At 37.9% G+C, this 20890-nt stretch overlaps 1 protein-coding gene across 1 annotated transcript in view; it reads left to right on the top strand.

Annotated features, from left to right (window-relative positions):
* The window catches only part of LOC136676586 (beta-adducin-like), a 41579-nt gene extending 21268 nt beyond the window's left edge, over positions 1 to 20311 (top strand). Inside the window, exons 2-15 of the mRNA XM_066653689.1 lie at positions 697 to 915; positions 5061 to 5202; positions 5463 to 5614; positions 7243 to 7323; positions 9938 to 10087; positions 10417 to 10560; positions 10862 to 10960; positions 11367 to 11543; positions 13759 to 14001; positions 15321 to 15437; positions 16341 to 16427; positions 16976 to 17102; positions 19398 to 19466; positions 20046 to 20311. Coding sequence (XP_066509786.1) covers positions 766 to 915; positions 5061 to 5202; positions 5463 to 5614; positions 7243 to 7323; positions 9938 to 10087; positions 10417 to 10560; positions 10862 to 10960; positions 11367 to 11543; positions 13759 to 14001; positions 15321 to 15437; positions 16341 to 16427; positions 16976 to 17102; positions 19398 to 19466; positions 20046 to 20311 — 2004 coding nt within the window. The 5' untranslated portion in view covers positions 697 to 765. The remainder of the gene's footprint in view (positions 1 to 696; positions 916 to 5060; positions 5203 to 5462; positions 5615 to 7242; positions 7324 to 9937; positions 10088 to 10416; positions 10561 to 10861; positions 10961 to 11366; positions 11544 to 13758; positions 14002 to 15320; positions 15438 to 16340; positions 16428 to 16975; positions 17103 to 19397; positions 19467 to 20045) is intronic.
* The last annotated feature ends 579 nt before the right edge of the window (positions 20312 to 20890 follow it).

Below are 20890 nucleotides of genomic sequence, written 5' to 3'. Positions count from 1 at the left end.
TTACACCAAGTGCAATTTTTCCTATAAGGTGCACATTTGTTTAAACTGCACATTGGAGAGCACTGACTGGACAGCCTGGTCTATAACACATACAGCAACCCAGAAAACCATGAAATTGGACCTGGCTCCTATTATTTTGTAGTGTTGCAGTTCACCAGTTTTGGATGCAGTATGGGTTGTTTTTCACTCATCAGTCTCTGAGGAATAAATCTGTGTTTTTTGATTCATGCAGTTTTCCTTTGCTTTAGAATATGATATACTCTGATAATATATCCTCACATGGACTTTATATTTTATATTTGTCTTAGACATAAAGCGTATTATCATCAGCATTTGTAACAAAATTTTCAGAACAGAATATTACAAAACATTAAAGTGTTGTTACTGTATTCTCCACATCCTGGTGTATAGTACTGTGTTGACATTTGAAGTTCCATTGGACGGTTAGTGCAGCATATCACATGACTTTGGGTGTGGTGTGCAAAAAAAACCTTATCTGACATCCACAGGCCAGTGTCTGTGTTTAGTGTGTGGGAGGGGAGAGGCATGTGTTTGTTTATCTCTTCTCATGTCTATGGGCTGAGAGTGTGCTACGTAACTTGATTCCATTCTGTAAATGTCAATGAAATTACAGCACAGATCATATTTCAGTAATTCAACATGATTGATTATATTTCTTCTCTTCTCTTCCCCCAGCTCCTCCCTCTCTCCTTCTGTCTCTATTTTTGTCACTTTCCTCCTTTCGTTCTCTGGCAGTGAAAGAACATGAGCAATTCTCCCACCCCTAAAGGGACCCCGGTCCAGCGTAGCCCAGTGGATGGAGAGTGTGTGATGATGGAGGCAGTTCAGTCCCCCCAGCCGTCCACTCCAACCAGCGGCTCAAAGAAACGGGTGTCCAGCATACTGCAGAGCCCTGTGAGCACAGTTATGTGTCTCTGTTTGTGTGTGTGTGTGTGTGTGTGTGTATGTGTGTGTTTGTGTGTGTGTGTGTGCGTGCGTGCGTGTGTGTTCATACCTAAAGCTGTACGATATATTGTTTGCTACATCTTATGGCTATATTGGACTTTTCTGATATGTAACTAGAACTCTAACAGAGCATAATTTTAAAAAACTGAGATGTGACAATCGTGACCAATAGACAGTCATAGAAAGCAGGTTTTACAATAAGGTTACATAAGTTTGTGATATTTAAGACAGTAATAAATGGTTAGGTAATGTCACAGTCATTAAATAATGCTATTAATGAGCATTCTTTTAGGACTTTTATAAAATGCCTTAGCCATTTTAAGTCCATTTTTACTTTTCACATTTTCTCAAATGTGTGTTTGTGTATCTTTCTGGGTTGGTAGGATACACCTCTCTCTCTCTCCTTCCATCATTCAGCATAATCCTAGCCAACATAATTTTTCAGTAGCTAATGTAACCAAATAACTTTTAGTGTTGTCCTTCAAGTGCGTTGTGTTGTTCTCCCAGATTTGCAGCATGATGTGATAAAGGGATACCCAAGTAACAGGAGTGAAATGAGTGTGGAGATTTCTGCCATTTAAAAATGCCTTCTGTCTTTATGATCATTAATGGAATTTAATAGGAACTAAAGTGTTTCAATCATTTAAATGTGACCATATTAGCTATATCATAAAAAAGAACAAAAATCTTGTCAGATTAGCATACATTAAAAATTAAGGACATGTTTTTTATATTTCTTATTAAACCACAGTTCTGCTATAAAAGCTGTATGATTGAGTTTTTCAATGCAGTATGATTCAGCTATTGTATACTTTATTAACTATTTTCTTTGCACTTAGAAAAATGCTCTGGGGCAATGTTAAAGCATCATTATTACAGTTAACCCTTCAGATTAGGCCATAAATGTCAGAACTTGAAGAGTCAGGAAAACCCCAATTCTGCAGTAATAAAAATCCTAGTATTGTGTTAGCACTAAGCTAACAGCTAATTTGCAACACCGATCAAAACCCATTAAGTTCATGACATTTCTAATAGTTACGCTACTTAAGCTAATTAAAGAGGCCTTTAGAATAGCTACAGAAGCCTAAACCATTGAGAGAGTTTGTTTGTTTGTATCTATAATCTCCTGACAGGGTAAATTTTAGTTTTCCAGCAATAAGAATAGAACTATTATACTTAAATACAGTTTTTTTGTTTTTAGTTCCCAGAAATCTTTAGGCTTTCAGAGTATGGAATCAGATTTGCGCCAAAAAATAGAATAGAAAGCCTTTATTGTCATTATACACAGCGTACACAGTATACATAGTACAATGAAATTGGAAGCTGCTCCTTAAAAAAAATGCCCACAGTGCAATATTTAAATATTTAAAAAAGAATCGCACAAAAATGTTTATCTCAAACGTAAAACTTATAACTTGCAAACAAAATATCCAGCTCTGACCTTTGTGCTCCATGACTTTTGTGCGTGAGCTCTGAGTTCTGTGCACGAGCTCTCTGAGTTTTGTGCGCCTGATCTGAGTTTTGTGCGCCAAAACTGCTCGCAAAACTCAGGGATCAGGCGCACAAAACTCAGAGAGCACGCGCAGAAATCAGAGCTCACGCACAAAGGTCAGAGATGGATATTTTGTTTGCAAGTTATAAGTTTTACGTTCGAGATAAAAATGTTTTGTACGATTCTTTTTGGCACAAATCTGATTCCATATCAGAGAAGGCCTTGAAGGTTTTGAGAGTTTTCCTCTGCTCCTGTGTTTTTCAACATAATCTCTATATCACTTGTGTAGTATAAAATCAGTACTGGATGCCCTATATATGTGGGTTATTTTCTGATGATTCCCCTGTACTTACTTATGCAGAACAGTTTAAACTAAAGAGCAATCAGTGAGAAGTATTTTTGTTAGTGTTACAGTTATTGCAGTGTGAGTCCTCCATTAAGGAAGAGTTTGTCAATGATGTGTCAAACTGCTGTACTGTATAGATTTCAGCATGAGGTTGTGTGTATATATGTTTGTGTGTGTGTGTTTTGTATATGTAGGCATAAAAAAGGGTTGTGCACTGAATATAAGCTTTTAAAAGGTGACAGAATAAAGAATAGACCTCAGGAGTAGTGTGTCTTCACTTCTTCTTTTGGCTCCTAATTTCTTCTTTCTTTAATGGTCCCCCCCCCCCTTCTCTCTCTCTCTCTCTCTCTCTGTATATTCCGCTATCACTCCTTCCCCCTCATTACACTCCTGAAGATATGATTAGCTCCACAGCTTAGAGATAATCTGTCCTGAATCACTATTCTGAAAGAGAGAGAGAGAGAGAGAGATTAGGATGATGTGGAGAAGGCAAGGGATTGAGGGAAGAGAGCCAGTAGAAAGAACAAAGACAGAAAGAGACAGTGTAAGTGTGGAATCATAAACTGTCAGTGTCAGAGAGTTTAAGAGGGAGTCAGAGATAAAACTGAGAGACAATAAGTGAAAGATAGAGTACTTTAGGGGGAGTGTGTTGGCTGAGAGAGAAAGCGATAAGTGAGGCAGCAAGAGAAAGAGAGAGATGTAAGTGTGTCAGTGGAAGAAAGAGGGAGAGAGTGGGAGGGAGGGGACAGTATCGATAATATCAGTGAGCTGCAGTAGCTGTCACTTAGAACAGACACAGTTAGAGTGAGTGAGGGACAACGAGAAAGAGACAATATAGCCTAGAAAACAACAAGAAGAAGCAGGAGACAGGATGGTTAAGAAAGAATAAGAGAAAGGAATAGACAGGAGCAAGAGTGGAAGAAGAGGAAGAGTATGACTGCAGTTCTTCATCTTTGTGTTGGATTGTGGAAATTTAGGACCTGTTTGCACAGCTTCTGAATGTATGTGTATGACTTAGTCTCTACATTGTGTGTCTGTGTTCCAGACAAAAATATGTGTACATCATTTTATTTATTAGAATAATTTCAAATTTTTGGTTAAGCATCAAATAGACTTACTAACTTGCTAAACCTGTTAGTTAATGATTACGTCTGTCCATTTTAGCGCACTCTGCCACTCAGTTTGTTCCTGAGTTGCACTCAACATTGACGTTCCCATGTTCCGGGATGTAAACTGTAGGGTGTCTGTGGTTGCTTTAACAGACACAATGACTGAAATGTGCACCCAGAATCTCAAGAAATGCTGATATAGAGCAGACTAACAGAACAGGAATAATGTATTCAACAAATGTTTTTGTCCAGTCATATTGTATTATGTGTTTGTCAGTGTCAGAACACAGCGCTTTATCTCCATTTTTTTCATTTTCACATTTGGATATAATGTGCAGTTTTGTAAGTTGTCATCTGAACTGTCCACACATTAGAATGGACATCCAAAATAATGTCCCAATCTGATCCAGAATAAGTTCAGCTCATTAGTAGCTACTTTAGCTCATCCAAAGTAAAGGATATTATTCCTACAGAATAATTAGACAGTGAATTGACTGTGAAGTTAAGTTTATAACGTGTTGGGTATTGGTTATCAGTAGCCTAAAATTAAATAAGCAGTTGCACTGTGTGTGTTTGTGTGTAATGTCCAATATGTATATCACATTGTTTACAAACTGACATTTTGACTATTATTTTATGTGGACAAAAGCAATGTGCTCATATGTAAACTATGTTTTTAAGGTGAATATGTGTTAGGGTTAGTGTTAAGTTAGGGCTGGGTTAAACCATGGTTATGATTAAGGTAAAGGTCACTCTCCCCAAAATGAATGGAAGTCTATGGAGTATGTGTGTGTGTGTGTATACAAAGAAGAGGGATAAAGTTGTTTGAGGGTATCTATTCAATTGTTAGCACACATTGTTTTAAATTTGGAGACCACTCTTCATTTATTTATAAATGTTTGTTTTTCACTGTCAAGAAAATTCAGAAAACATATCTGACTGAAAAGTAAACTCCATTCCAATTTTGGAAACTTATTCCAGTTTCTCCACATATATTCCTTTGCCTATCAATGGCTAACTTTATATCTCACTGGAAATTAATACATGGAGGGTGTTGTGGTGTTTGTATAGTACTGTGTAGATGGAGTTTATTTAGTATATGAGTAATTACGCTCACTGTTGCTGTCTCTGTGTGTTTGTGTTCCAGTCATTCCGTGAGGAGCTGGATGTGTTGATTCAGGAGCAGATTAAGAAAGGAGGGAGCTCCTCCAGTCTTTGGGCTCTCAGACAGATTGCTGATTTTATGGCCACTTACGGCTCTCCAGCTGCCTTCCCTGTATCACCGTCCAGTAAGTATACACACACACACACACACACACACACACAAACAAACACACATTTTGGAATGTTAAGATACCATTGCTCTAATATGCTAAATATTAAGTAATAAAAAAAAATAATACTAAAATACCATTGATAGATCAATATTGACATGCGATTCACAGCCACTGTATCTCTTTACTGTATCTTTGTCTATCTGCCTTTTTGTTTCTCTCTGTCTGTATTTTCCTCTCTCATCTTTTTGGTGTGTCTCTGTATCTCTCATCAGCAATGACCATGGTAACCCCTATAAATGACCTGCATGGCTATGAGCCTGGCTCTATGGTGAAGGGTGAGAGACTGATGCGCTGTAAACTGGCCAGTGTTCACAGGCTGCTGGACCTTTATGGCTGGGCCCAACTCACCAGCGCTAACCTCACGGTGAGAGAAAACAAGTTACACACTGACTACAGCTGAGTTATCCATGTTCCCCTACAATCTGTCCTTTCATAGCAACTGATGCGAATTTGTTCAGTCAAACGGAGCACTGACAAAGTCTAAGGCTGTGGATCTCTCTTGAAACAATGTGAAATACTGTTACTATTCATCACAGTTGGTACTTTACAGTCTGGGAATAAACATTACTATTTAAGATGTCATTATTTGTGTGCTGGGCCTAAATCCTCCTTCTATTTAAAAAATAAGGCATTAAAATAATTCGATGTTTGGCATTTGCATCAATTTTCTTGTAACCAACAAAGTAAAAGCTGATTTTTTTAAATTGTTTTCTTTTGGAATAATAGTACTATATGTAGAGGTTTCATTGATTATATATATTGTTGTCACGGTTGGCCAGGGACAAGTAGGAGGATCCATCCATCCATCCATCCATTATCTAAAACGGCTTATCCAGTTCAGGGTCGCGGTGAGTCCAGAGCCTACCTGGAATAATTGGGCGCGGGGCAAGAACACACCCTGGACTGGGCGCCAGTCCTTCACAGGGCAACACACACACACACACACACATTCACTCACACCTATGGACACTTTTGAGTCGCCAATCCAGCTACCAACGTGTGTTTTTGGACTGTGGGAGGAAACCGGAGCACCTGGAGGAAACCCACACGGACACAGGGAGAACACAACAACTCACAGACAGTCACCCGGAGCGGGAATCGAACCCACAACCTCCAGGTCCCTGGAGCTGTGTGACTGCGACACTACCTGCTGCATCAGTGTGCCGCACATTATATGCAAATTAATTTATTTAAAACAAATAACAAAACAAGGGAGGCATGGTGGCGCCTCCTATATGGTACATATAGTGTGTATATATATATATATATCTCACCTCCAGTGTTTGCTTTGAACTCTTTCTTAGTAAAATACTAAACTCACTCTAATGACACTTTTCCACTGCATGGAACCTACACGACTTTACTTGACTCAGCGCGGTTCTTTTGCTTTTCCACTGGCCAAATCTGGTACCTGGTCCCTGGAACCGGGTAGGTCCCAGTTCGGTTCAGGTTCCAACCATGCAGAGTAGCTATTAAATGGTGATGTGTAAACCCTGCAGAGCACTGATTGGCCAGAGTGATTTGTCTATCACCAAGAAATGCAGAACTCAAAGGCAGCCCGTAAGTTTACTTCGATGTGTTTTGAACAGGTTTATGTGCTCCTTGGGTCGGTGGCCGATGAAAATTTCCAGTGAAAGCAGAACGTGCAACAAGTAAAACTGATCTGTGCGGAGCCGTGTTTAGTCAAAAAAATGAATAAATGATGAATAAACTTTACTGCTGCTGTTATTGTGGTTTTCTAAGGCAGCAATTCCTTTTAGAGATGGGGTTTTGTGACATCGCCGTCTCCATTTCGCGGGGGGAGCCCTGCCAGTGCAAAATTGACAAGCGTGCCAATTGTGTAGAGCTGGACCCATGCAATGAAAAAGTACCATAATACTCACTATGTTGCACTTTCCTTAGGTCTATGTTGCATTTTCTTGTGTTTGTGTCTGTATTATTGTATCAGTACTAGTAATTAATACAGTCAGCTCTCTCTCTCTATTTGTGCAGATACGCATCAGTAAAGAGCAGGAGCATTTTCTGGTTCTTCCGGATGGTCTATCCTATAGTGAGGTCACTGCATCCAGCCTGGTAAGATTTTACATGCTGTTATTACACTTCAAGCAAGAAAACAAGCACACAAAAACTCACCTAAACGCATAGGAGACCTTAGCTGTTGTTTGTGGCTGAAGGTTTCCTGCTAGTCTCTGTTATAAAACTTATAACAAACATAGCTGAATTTTGATAGATTTTTTTGTGTGTGGCAGAGATTGTCACTTTGAAACACAAAGCACATGAAGAACAGAACAGAAGTATTTATTTGTGTTTGTTGTTACTGTGATTAAACAAAAGAGCAAAAGAGTCATATGCTATTTTGGATCCAGGGATTTGTTTCTACTCTGATTTATATCACTATGCGCTAATGTATCTGAATTGGTCAGTTAGTGTTCTTTTTCAAGTGTTAGTGGCAGGAAAGGAAACATTGGCTGGTTTCACATGTCTCAGAGGAAGCATGTGCTAACCCTGACCTTCACAGCGTGATAGCATTGTATGATAGGTGGGAGTCTTGCAAGTGGGTGAAAATGAACAAAGATTAAAGAGATGTGCTGAAAATACAGTAGTGGAGAAAATGCATGATTGAGTTTGCATAGCTTCTCTAAGTGCCATACTACCATTCCTCTTCTGTTCCTACTTTATTTTTAACTGCAGACCTATGCACTTTTTTTCTGTCAATATATCATGTACTGATTCTACTTATATCTCAGGGCTGAACTCAATGTGACATTTCATTCTTTTAATCCTTCAAGATAGTCACCAAATGATCTCATCTGAAAAGCATGCATTTTTAATATGTAGGGAGTAGCTGAATTATAAGCGATTAATTATGCATGCTTATCTCATTTATAAGGTACATCTCCAGTAATATTTACTTGTGTCTTGCAGTAATAGCTTCCAAAAATGAACAGGCTGCAGTATCTAAGGTGAATATAATCTGACTAGACTGAATAGTGCCTGTGCTTTTAATTTGTCATTTTATACAGCTGAATGCCTTCACATACTCACAGAATGTTTGGAAGGCTATAAGTGACATATACAGTCAGCTGGCCAGCTGAACACAGACAGCCATACAAACATTAGTGAGGTCAGGTTCTAATGTTGGACGTTTAGCTTTGTACAATAAAACCACTCCTGTTCATCCCAGAGATGAACGGAACTCCATCACCTCGCAGATCACAGTTATACAACCCCAGAACCCTCTAATTGATGCTTGGCATAAGCCCTAGCGTTCTTAAGTTAATGTACATCTGCTCTAAAGCATACCATTTGATTTTATTTAGATATATATATATATATATATATATATATATATATATGAACTAGTAATTGTTTATATAAATGTTCCTGTTAAAAAATAAGTACCTTTTGTTATAGATATGAGTGGATTATTGTGAGTATTATTACTGTCAGTAACTTAGGAGCACAGCCTTGAGAAATTAACTTTAGCAGTTTACCAAACAGCTTACTGATGGTAATTTAAAATTTCTGGTATTTTATAATACACTGAAATACTGATGGACACAAGCTTCAGCCATTGGCCCTACATATATTTACATTACAAAGACATTAATTCGAATTTTGCTTTACTGCATCTGTTACATTCTGCAGGAAGCTGCTGTGTAACATGAGTGTGACTATTTTTTTCTGAAGATGATAAAATGAGCAGAAAACGGGCACATTTTGGATGATGTTAGCTGCCAGTTAAAATTTACAAAAATAGTAAATGACATGAACTGCCTCTAAAAGCAAAACTAGCACAGGAATTGTGAAACAAGAGCTTTATGAAATGAGTTTCTGTGGACGAGCAATGGTATACCTACGCTCAGTATGTGCAAAGCTAAATGTCAGCTGAAGAGGTACAAAGCACACTGCCAGCGGATTTGGAATGATGAATCACTCCCCTCTATCTGGTAGGGTCATGGAATAATTGGCAAGAAGCCAGGAAAATGCTACCTATCGGAAATAATAGTGCAACTAATAAAATTTGGGGGAGGAATGGTGATCATCTGTTTTTGGGCAAAGGCTTATTTACATAATGACGTCATGCAGTGACCCGTAATACAGCATACGCTCTTTACATGAGTTTAGTCACAGTGAAGTATGGTGGAAAGTGACTCTGAAGTGGAGGAATTTGCTCCAAAAAAGTGGAGTGGCTTGTGGAGATGGTTTTGTTATAAAATATCAGATGTACCATAAACCAAGGTATTATGTTACCATGAATGAAAGAATCTTTTAATATTATTAATATATACTAAATATATTTAATGGAATATATTTCATATTAATATAACATTGATTTTATTCCAATAGTCTGTTTTTGAAAGTAATACAAGTATTTTTCAGTGTTTTGTTCGTATCGCCAACAATATCATTATCGTCAAAAAAACCTGAGATATCGTGATATAATTTTAGGGCCATATCGCCCACCCCTAGTTTGGGCTAGGTTCCTTCAACCCTCTGACAGTTATTGTTAATGCTACAGCATACAAAACATTACATTTTAGACAGTTATGTGCTTCCAACTTGTGTTGGAAGTACAATGAACAATGTAACATTATAGAAAAATCCCTTTGCTGTTACAGACTGTGCTGAAACAGTACAACAAGAGTCTGGTGTTTGACTGCAGTGCATGTGTTTCTCTGTGCAGGTAAAGGTGAATATTCTGGGTGAGGTAGTGGAGAGAGGCAGCACAACACTGGGAGTGGACCTGTCTGCCTTCAGCCTGCACTCAGCCATCTACTCAGCAAGACCTGATGTCCGCTGCCTTCTGCATCTACACACACCTGCTACTGCTGCTGTAAGATTCAATCAGACACACCGATCTGCACACACCCTCTACTGCCGCTGTACGATACAAACACAGACAGATCTACACACACCCAGTACTGCTACTGTATGATACAAACACACAAAGATCTAAACACACCCTCTGCTGCTGCCCCCCCCCCCCCCCCCCAACACACACAAAACACACACACAAAACAACACAAACAAGCAAGTATGCAGATCTTCAGATTAAAGCATGGGTTGTGGTTAATATCAAATCGCTGTTTCAGTGGAGGTTTTCATTTGAAAGTAACTTGTCTATGTGTAAAAAGCCATGATGTGAAGTTTACTCTTTCACAGGTCTCAGCTATGAAGTGTGGCCTCCTGCCATTGTCCCATGAGGCTTTACTCGTGGGAGATGTGGCATATTATGACTATAATGGAGTCATGGAGGAAGAGGAGGACAGAGTGAACCTGCAGAAGTGTCTGGGTCCTACATGCAAGGTGATGGAAAGAGTGAATGCAATTCTAAGCAGAAAATAATAATTAATTAATGACTGCTATTACTATTAAATCTAATCCTAATAAAATGAAGAACTAATACTTCAGATATTAAAATTATTCATATTCATCAAACATTACTTTGTATCTATCATACTTTCTTTCTGTAGTTCCGTTGTTGAGAGTGAGAAACTGAGGTGTGGAGCCATGTACTGACCTTAGTATTTTAAAATTGCATTCTGCATTTAGTTTCTAATAGTGTAAATAAGCAGTTTTTAATTACGTGGAATTTATTTTGTATCAGGTTCTGGTCCTGAGGAATCACGGCATTGTGGCTTTGGGGGAATCCGTGGAGGAAGCCTTCTATACCATCTACCACATCCAGTCTGCCTGCCAAATCCAGGTCCTCCAAAAATACCAGCACTACTAGCCCCTCTGAGGAATAACATAATAGAGTCCATTACTGGGTCAATGGGGCAGAGAGAGAGAGACAGATGCAGTCATATTCAACAGTCATAGGAAAATCCTAGTAAAATGACAGGTCCAAATGATTTTTAAGGTATTTGTAGATGAAACATTTTATGAAAAATTTCTCTCACATAGAAAAGAATAATACATTTCTTATTCAGCAGTTAAGCATCAATCATTCATACTGATGTTGTAAGTGGTGTTTCAATTAGGAATGTTTTTAAACAAGGTACATTGCAGGACAGAGCTCAATTACATATATGTGTCTTAAATGCACAGTAATGAAAACATCTTGTTTAACTATAAGGTTTAAAGCGAGCTTGGTTTGATGCTGTGGGCAGGTGTCAGCTCTGTGCTGTGCTGGAGGAGAGGAGAACCTCATCCTGCTGGACCGAACCACACACAGACCCAACCCCACCGGTACTGTGGGCTGGGCTGGGTCCACGTTTGGCCCTATGCACAAAAGCCGGCTTGGAGAGCATGAGTTTGAGGCCCTCATGAGGACCCTCGACAACCTGGTGAGAAATAAAAATCTAAATTAAATATATGTCATCTCATGGAACTGGCTTGTAACACACACAAAAACAATTCCCTCTGCAATGCAGGGATATTTCAAACACTTAGGACTCAGTGGAGGGCTTTCACTGCCCTCTGCTGTTTTTATTCCTAGAGTGGGTGATATGGCAAAAATATAACTGTACTTGAAGATAGTTCCAGAACTCTCAGTAGGAAAGTTTTTAGTTTTTGGACTTTAGATTTAGTTGGAAAAGACAGGGGGAAAAAAAGAAGTGCCATGTTTAAAAATACTTTCAAAGCCTGAGAATACAGTAATATTTACTGACATCTTTAATGTTGAAATAATCAGAACTGTTAATGAATTATAGTGTTTTCTAGTAGTATTGACATTATCTTGTAACTCACTCATTCATTTAGTCAGTCATGTTAATAACACAAGGGGTGTTATTCAGTGCTTCACATTAGTGATATAGAGTGTCCTTTTTTTCAGTAACAAAATACAAGGATAAACACATCAGTTGGTAGTTTCTGAGGTAGCTTCAAATTTCAAATATAAAAATCACATTCCCTTCAGATGCAAGTCTTCTGCCACATGATAACATTTGTGCTAAACATAACTATAAGCAGATCTGTATGATTCATAATTATATATATATATATATATATATATATATATATATATATATATATATATATATATATGACTTCATGGGGAAATGAAAAAATATATATTATTGCCTGGGAGCCTGAACTGAGCTGTTGCACCAAGGAATGGCACAACTCTGCTCTGGCTTTTCCCTGGCTCCTCCCACCTAATCTCCACATGTGCCTCCACCCAATTTAACCAGAGCACACTCTCGTGCTGGTGCATAGTCTAGGTTACAGGGTTCTAGCTCTCAGACCTTGTTGGTAATTTGGGGTAGAGTCTCTTGAAGTTGTCTTCTTTGCGTCTTAAATCTGTTTCCTCTTGACGTCTTGTCTTTCTACCTCAAGTGTCTTGAGGTTCAATCCTGAAAAGAAAAAAGTATTAAACACCACAGTTTAAATTTAATTTTATGAGGTATAAAATTAAATAACTTTTTTTTTTGTTTTCATTATGTTTCCTCCTTAAGCCCATCAGCTTTCCCCTCATAGCTTCATGGTCCGTGTACCTTTTGTTAACTGGTTTTCCATTTTTAATCCTGCAATAGAAAAATGGAGAACGACCCATTTCCCTATTTTTAATAATATAAATATCAATGATTTAAGGAAAACAACCAGTTTTCTACAACATAATGAAACTAAATACAACCAAATATGAAAAAGGAATATGAACAATTATAAATCAAAATGAAATGGAGAAGCAGAAAAGAAAATGATGATGATGATGAGTTTTTTCATTTCTGTTTGTGGCTAATTATGGGTTGGGCTGCTGGTAGATTAAAGATGAACATACTTAACCCATTTCCCAATTTAACTAAAAATATTCTCAAGGTCGGGGCAACATATGCTGAGATTTCTGTGCACACTGGGGACATGGGTGTCCAGAGAGGGTGTTCTAAAGCTAATATAAGGAAGTTTGTGAAACTGCAGCAGAACTGTGTTAATATGTGAAAAAAAATCAATTTATAGTGAACTAAAATAAAAAATATATCATATTCCAATATTCCTGGCATTTGTGTTTTGATGCACTGGAAGAAAAGATAAAAAAACAAAAAAACAATAAAATCGACATTCTCTGGTTCTGTTGATAACGTACAAAATAGGGAAATGGGTTGCTCTTCATTTTTCTGATGCAGGATTAGAAATGGAAAACCAATTAACAAAATGTACACAGACCCTTTTGTTCATTCATTCATTCATTCATTGCCTGTAACAGCTTATCCAATCACTTGGTGCAAGGTAGGGACACACCCTGAAGGGGTGTACTTCACAGAGCAACACACACACACATGTTCATTCACACACTCACACCTACAGACAGTTTTGAGTAGCCAGTCCACCCTCTGTTTTTCATTGTCTTTGGGTGTATTTAAGTGTAACTGTAAATACATTTATAAATAAATAAACAAAAATTTGCAGCTCACTCAAATGAAAAATGCAATTTATGGTTATGGTGAGATGGGGTTAATCAATATATTTTTAGCTTTTAAGCACCCATGGTTCATACTGAATGCATTGTAGAATGTTATTTTGTCTGTTTTTACTGCAGTTATACTGTGATCTCTCTCCATTCAGGGCTACCGCACCGGTTATGCCTATCGATTCCCTGTTCTGCTGGAACGTTCTAGAACCCGCAGAGAGGTGGAGGTCCCAGCCACTGTCACTTCCTTCAGTTTTGAGGATGAGCGGAAGCACCCCCACTCTCGCATCCAGCCTCACGCTCAGAAACAGCAGCTGGAGAAAACAAGATGGCTTAACACCCCTAACACCTACCAGAAAATCAACCAGGACCAGGCCAGTCCTGGACACCGCACCACGGTCAGCAGGGCTTATTTATATAATTTTATACATAGTTTTTATATAGTTTTAACACGTATGCATAGAAACATTAAACAGGAAGGTGATAGTTTATTTGTATGTTCTCTATAACGGTCAGTTCACATGAGATGAAGAATCAAACTGCTTTATAGTTCCTGAATGAAGCAGGTTATTCTCCATAAAATGGGTCAACCCATGCTGTCGGCCATGTTATGGGTTTAGTACAAACTCTCTGACACATCCAGCACACTAGGTGTCAGTATAATAGCCGTTTAGCTGTTTCTAGTGGTCAACAAAACAAAAAGATAAACTTAAAATATTTTTGCCAATCACAAACCAGTACATATAAACCAAAATAACAGGAAGTAGGAACTAAAATTTTGTTTCTCAACAATTGGGGGCGTATTATTAGATGGAACAGTTTTCAGGCCCATGCAGTGAATTCACATAACATACAGAAATGGTGAAGAATACTTTAGATTATACATCTCTCTCTCTCTCTCTCTCTCTCTCTCTTTCTGACTCACACACACACACACACACACACATATAAACACACACACACAAAAACAATTCCCTCTGCAATGCAGGGATATTTCAAACACTTAGGACTCAGTGGAGGGCTTTCACTGCCCTCTGCTGTTTTTATTCCTAGAGTGGGTGATATGGCAAAAATATAACTGTACTTGAAGATAGTTCCAGAACTCTCAGTAGGAAAGTTTTTAGTTTTTGGACTTTAGATTTAGTTGGAAAAGACAGGGGGAAAAAAAGAAGTGCCATGTTTAAAAATACTTTCAAAGCCTGAGAATACAGTAATATTTACTGACATCTTTAATGTTGAAATAATCAGAACTGTTAATGAATTATAGTGTTTTCTAGTAGTATTGACATTATCCATGATATGCTCAGAAAAGCAAACTATGAATTTTATCATGATTAAGATATTATAATATAACCTACACCTTATCTTCCTTTAATTCTTCTCATTTTGCTCATCCAGCTGTGTACTGAATCTGCAGTCTGTCACTATTCTAAACAGAAACTATCAAGAAACAGAAATCAATTGTATGCTAAAGTATATCACCCCTGTTTTTAATCATATATTGATTTTCTAAGTGTGTATATTTTTTAGATATTTGCAAATGATTTTCCGTAAAAAAAGTAGTTTTAAGATACATTTCAGACGATATGTCATTTTTTTCATTGAAAAAAATGTAAAAAATATATTATTTGACCAGGGGTAACCAAACATTTGCATATGTCTGTAAGCAGGTGATCTTTCAACATCTATAAACATGTACATGATCTTTCCTCCTCAGTGGCTGAGGACAGATGAAATAACTCAGAGCAGCGGAACAGCCATTAAGATTGAGAACCCAAACCAGTTTGTCCCCCTCTTCACCAACCCTAAGGAGGTGCTTGAAACCAGAAATAAGGTAGAGTCGACCTTTTCTTTACAGTGTTACTGAGAGTAAAAATCTAGGCAATGTATATAACATGTCTCATTATGAAATTATAAGTTTAGTAAACCTATTTCTAGATTTGTTTTTGCTTTATAGTACCTTATTACATTGGCAGATTACCTATATATATGAGATTAGAGGTAAGGTGTTTGAAAAACTGAACTTAGTGATAGAGAGGCAGTCCTGTTTTTTTTTTTTGTTCACCTACTGCTGCTGGAAGTCACAGTCACTAAAGCAATAGTGCATTGTCAGGATCTGGGATGGTCGACCTCTGGCTAGGTAGAATACAATAGCACGGGAAGATGCGCCAGTAAATGTGACTAGTGCCTCTTTAGGTAAATGTGGGCTAATTTATGAGGGGCTCTCAATAGATTGTCATATCTATGTTATAATCTATTAATTCTGCAGGCAATATTACACTTTCTGAGTGTAGGTAAAAAACACAAGTATGTTGACCAATAATAAGCAGTGATTTTTACCTGTTCCAAATTTAAACAAAATCTCAGTGGAACATAATTTTCCTTCTATATACACATCATGTGACTAACCTGTTAGGAAAACACAGAATTGACATTTAACCAAACTGCCTTCATGATGACCTCTTCTTCAACTCCTCCGTAATGTCCAAGGCAACAGCCAAGATTAGCCACACAAAATATGCCTTGTTCTAATTCATGGCCAATGGCATACAATTTAATATACAATGAAAAAATTGCTTGTCTGATGGTAGTAAAATAACAAACAATCTCTTTTTTTCAAACAGCTCTTTAAAGAAATAACATCTAACTTGAGCATGGCTGGCAATTTCAGTAAGATTAATGTTTATATCTGAGCTTTGCTTGCATTTTGAGAAAACGTTATCTGTTTTTATTTCAGATTCGAGAACAGAATCGTCAGGACATGAAGACAGCAGGACCTCAGTCTCAGTTATTAGCCAGCGTCATCACTGAAAACAGCCCACCAGTACGACACCACCAAACACTAACCAAAAATGCAAACATTCCAGTCCAATAAGTCTTGTGTTGATTGATGCACAGCTAAGAGTTCAAAAGACATAGGATTATACCTTGTCATTTTCCTACACTAGTTTTTTTCCCCTTTTGGCCGTACAAAAATAGAAGTTAATATTTAAAATTCATGCCTACTCAAACAATATGCGTACTGATTACCATGCTTGGCTAGTTTTCCAATAGGAACATTTTTAGCAGCTGTATGTAACCTATTATGCATTATTTACACTTTTATGGGACTTGTATTTCCCATTAAATAAATAAATAATTATAATGAATTAATGCAATAAAATAAAACAATAATAATATATTAGGCCCACAGCTCCACTGCAAAACTAAAGGTTCAAACACCAAATTGAGGTTGACTGCATAAAGTATTTTGAGAAAATATTATGTTTTTGAATTCTTATAAAGAACTCAGAAGAAAGGAGTTGTTTACAGTGACAGAAGGAAACTACTAACCATACGTTTGTGTTTATCAACTCTGTGTATTTCTCTTAGTCTCCAGAGAAAGTTGAGCTTCCTTCCACCCCTGAGCCTGAGCCCCCAAACCCATTTAATGAGCTGACGGATCAGGAGCTGGACGAATATCGCAAAGAGGTCCAGCGTAAACAGCTTGCCATTGACGGTACAGTGCATAATGCTCTCTATTGCCTCTGAGTTTCTTAAGCGCTGTGGTATACTGTACTGTAAATATACAGTGGAAATATAAAATGACGCAAGAGTTCTTTGGCGTGATGCCTTTGAAGAAACACTTTTGGTTCCCCAAAGGCACTCTTAATGGACTGATCTTACTCCGGTGTTTTTCAGTCTAATCTCTGTCAGCTTTGTCTGTGGAGTACACCATTAACAACAGGCAGTGATTTTGAAGTGCTTTCCTGTACTTAAATAAGGACTAAAAACCTGCTGACTCAAAATCCACAATGATGGAGTGAATGGATTTTCTGGGATGAGTGTTTTGTTTTGTGGGCTTTTTTGTGTCATTAAATAAGTCTAAATGGTTCTGTAATTAATGAACCTGGTATAGAGTTTGTCTAGTTTAATTTGGTTTAATTTAAAACCTGCCTGAGCTGCATATCCATGCTGAGCATAGTAAACCAGATCAGCTGATTTTGTGCTACCGTTCATCTTATCAGTGTGTAAAAGTAACTCTATCCAGCCTTTATTGTGCAGTACTGTAGATACTATGCATTATAGGTATAAGATATCTCCATAATTGCAATTATGCCAGTTTCATAATTGATTTCTATTATTTAGATAGAATAATAACACAAAAACTGATCAAGTGTTTTACACAGATTATTATAAACAGATCTGCTCTAGTGCTGGTATGTTTGAACATTTTTTTAATGGATGTATTGTGCCACAGAAACAGGATGCCTTCAATGGAAATATAAATGTGTTTGTCACCACAAAGAAAATAATAAGAAGGGCCATACAGTTCACTTTTCTCCTCATTATGGATTTTTTTGTCCTCATCTATTATTGGCGAGTTGTTTTTGAGAATTATCTTTCAAATCATATGACAAAACCAGAACTCTTCCATTCCCAGCTGGTGCAAAAAGCCCTGCTGCTTATAGTTGGAATGTTTTGATTTTGCAGTTATAGAATGCTTGTTTAGCAAGCCCTTCTTTATAATTTGCCAATATTTTTCATATTGTACATTTAATATAAATATAATTAATTACTTACATTGTCCTTACTGAATCTAAAGGGATGTAATATCAATAGTATGCTTACCCAAATTACAGTGAACCTAGACATTTAAATTTTTTTTTAAAATTACATTGATCTACTGTTGTAAACCAGTGCAAGGAAATACTTGCTCAGCATATGGAATTTACACTCAATCCATGAATTCATTCATTCATTCCTTATCTGCAACCACTTATCCATCAGGGTCGCAGTGGGTCTACCCTGAATCATTGGGTGTGAGGCAGGAATACACCCTGGAGGTGACACCAGTCCTTCACAGGGAACACACACACACACATTCACTCAGATACTCACACCTACAGACACTTTTGAGTCGCCAATCCACCTACCAACGTGTGTTTTTGGACTGTGGGAGGAAACCGGAGCACCCGGAGGAAACCCACGTGGACACAGGGAGAACACACCAAACTCTTCACAGACAGTCACCCAGAGCAGGACTTGAACCCACAACCTCCAGGTCCCTAGAGCTGTCTGACTGCAACACTACTTGCTGCGCCACCGCGCCGCCCATCAATCCATGAATGAATATCAGAAATAAATTTGCCAACCTGAGATATTTACTAGTCCAGTTAATTATATTTACAATAATTTCTTTGTTTGCTGTATTCTTCAGTTTTTTATGATACTGAGATTGCAGTCGAGCAACAACACGTGAGCATCACTATGCAGTTAGCTGTGCTCTTTTGCCTAGCATGGGCTACAGAGGTTTAAAACTCCCAGACATTAGACCTGACCTCAGTATCATGTTCTTGTGCATGAACACTACCAAATACTCACTGAGAAATCTAATGAAAAGCAATATAGTACAACATTGAGAAAAACTAACTACAAATACTCATAATTTCAGCAGAAATTTTGGAATATCAACAGTCCTTGGTAAACAATAATAATTCATCTCAGGTACGGCCACACCCAACACCACCTGGTTTACCCCACCTGTCATGGACGGACAAAATTTTCAGCAAGCTCAAAAACCCTCAGTGATACCATGCTCCATTCACTGTATAGAATGAGTGTATAATGCTTCACAATTAACATTAATGTTAATGTTAAAAAAGATTTTCATACCTTGCTCTTTGGCGATCATCCCTCACCTGTGTCCTGTCTCACGTTTCACAAACACTACCCCTATAAAATGTTTTATTCTTTTGTGTTTTATTTCTCCTTTTTTGTGCCTTTGTATTCACTTCTTCTTGGGATGTATCAGGTGGGGAGGAAGTGCTGAACGATGCAGGTACTCCCCCTGCGGCCTCCCCCACCAAAGCCCCTCCCTCAGGTGAGCCCTACACCTGGAACCCTATCTGCATGCCTCTGCCTGGTTCTGTAATGCAGAGGAGCATGGTTTGGCCTGCTATTGTGTTTTGTTTTTTTTTTCATAACAAATGTTGCTACGTAGGACAAACAGTAAGAGAACCCTAGTACAATAATTCTGTCCGCTAATGTCAGCATGGTAGCAGTGTGGCTTTGTCAGTTCTTTTGCTTTTTTAGTTTTTCACTGATGCACAAAAGCTAATGTAATAGGTTTATTTATCCATTTTTGTTAGCTACATAAGTCTTATAGCTCCAGTGCAAAATAAATAAAGAAGACATCAGGCGTCCAACATGTCTTGGGCAGCTTTGGGATAAAGGAGAGATTGTGTAAGTTTGATTGTTCGGTTTGTCAAAATATGGTCATTTACATGTATCAGTCGAAACATCACAGCAACATCAGCTTGAATAGCAAGAGGTTGGAAATGGGAAATAAAAAACCTTAACAAATGTTATTAATGGACCACAAATGACTGAAATATAGAGGAACTAGACCCTTTGAGCTTTTCTTATTTATCTACATGTTCTTTTCTCTTTGTACCTATAGATGGTGACACTACAGATGCTGTACAGAATGGAAAAGAGGAGGATGAGAAGCAGCAGGAGGAGTTGGAGAAAGGATTGAAGGCTCTATCCACCAATGACACATCGGAAAGCTCACCTTTGGCCCCACCCGCTGTTCCACCCACAAAGCCTCCAGGCACCACCCCAGAGGGCTCTCCTTCCAAATCGCCCTCCAAGAAGAAGAAGAAGTTCAAAGCTCCATCTTTCCTGAAGAAGAGCAAGAAGCAGAAGGAGAAGGCTGAGATCTGAGCTTCAGAAATAAATTCCACAAACACTTCTGCAGTACACTACAGTAACACACAAGCCCACACACACACACATTTACATAAACACACACCTCAACAGCCCTCGGCTAAAAATGTTGCACTTACACTCATTCAGACTCACTGTGTATCAATCAGATCATCCACCTGTAACATACTGAGCATTTTTGGATTATTGTTTTGTGACATGAAGCTCATTTTCATTAAGATCTTCATCCACAATCTTGACTAACCTTCAGTGAGATCTAAATAAAAGTTCCAGTTGAGCTCTACACTCACTCCCCATGCTTTTAAAACAATATTGCACTTAGCACAAGCATATAGACGAGAATGTGGCATTATGTAAGCACTGATTGTTCATGTTAGTCCATTTTGATTGTTCACTGATGGTCATTGCACAACTATTTGTATAAGTGTATTTGTGTGCACTCTACTGACTGAAAGCTGGTTTCCTCATTTTTCATAATAATTCTTGGTTTTGAACAGCAGGGATACAGTACATGGCAACGGTGATGATGAAATATCTAACGTTGAATGGAAAAAAGAAAAAAGAATCTGGCTTCTT

Source organism: Hoplias malabaricus, chromosome X2 (genome assembly GCF_029633855.1).
Source record: "Hoplias malabaricus isolate fHopMal1 chromosome X2, fHopMal1.hap1, whole genome shotgun sequence".
NCBI classification, from domain to species: Eukaryota; Metazoa; Chordata; class Actinopteri; order Characiformes; family Erythrinidae; genus Hoplias; species Hoplias malabaricus.
The sequence above is the reverse complement of the archived record's forward strand: the minus strand, read 5'-3'. Positions and strand labels throughout refer to the sequence as shown.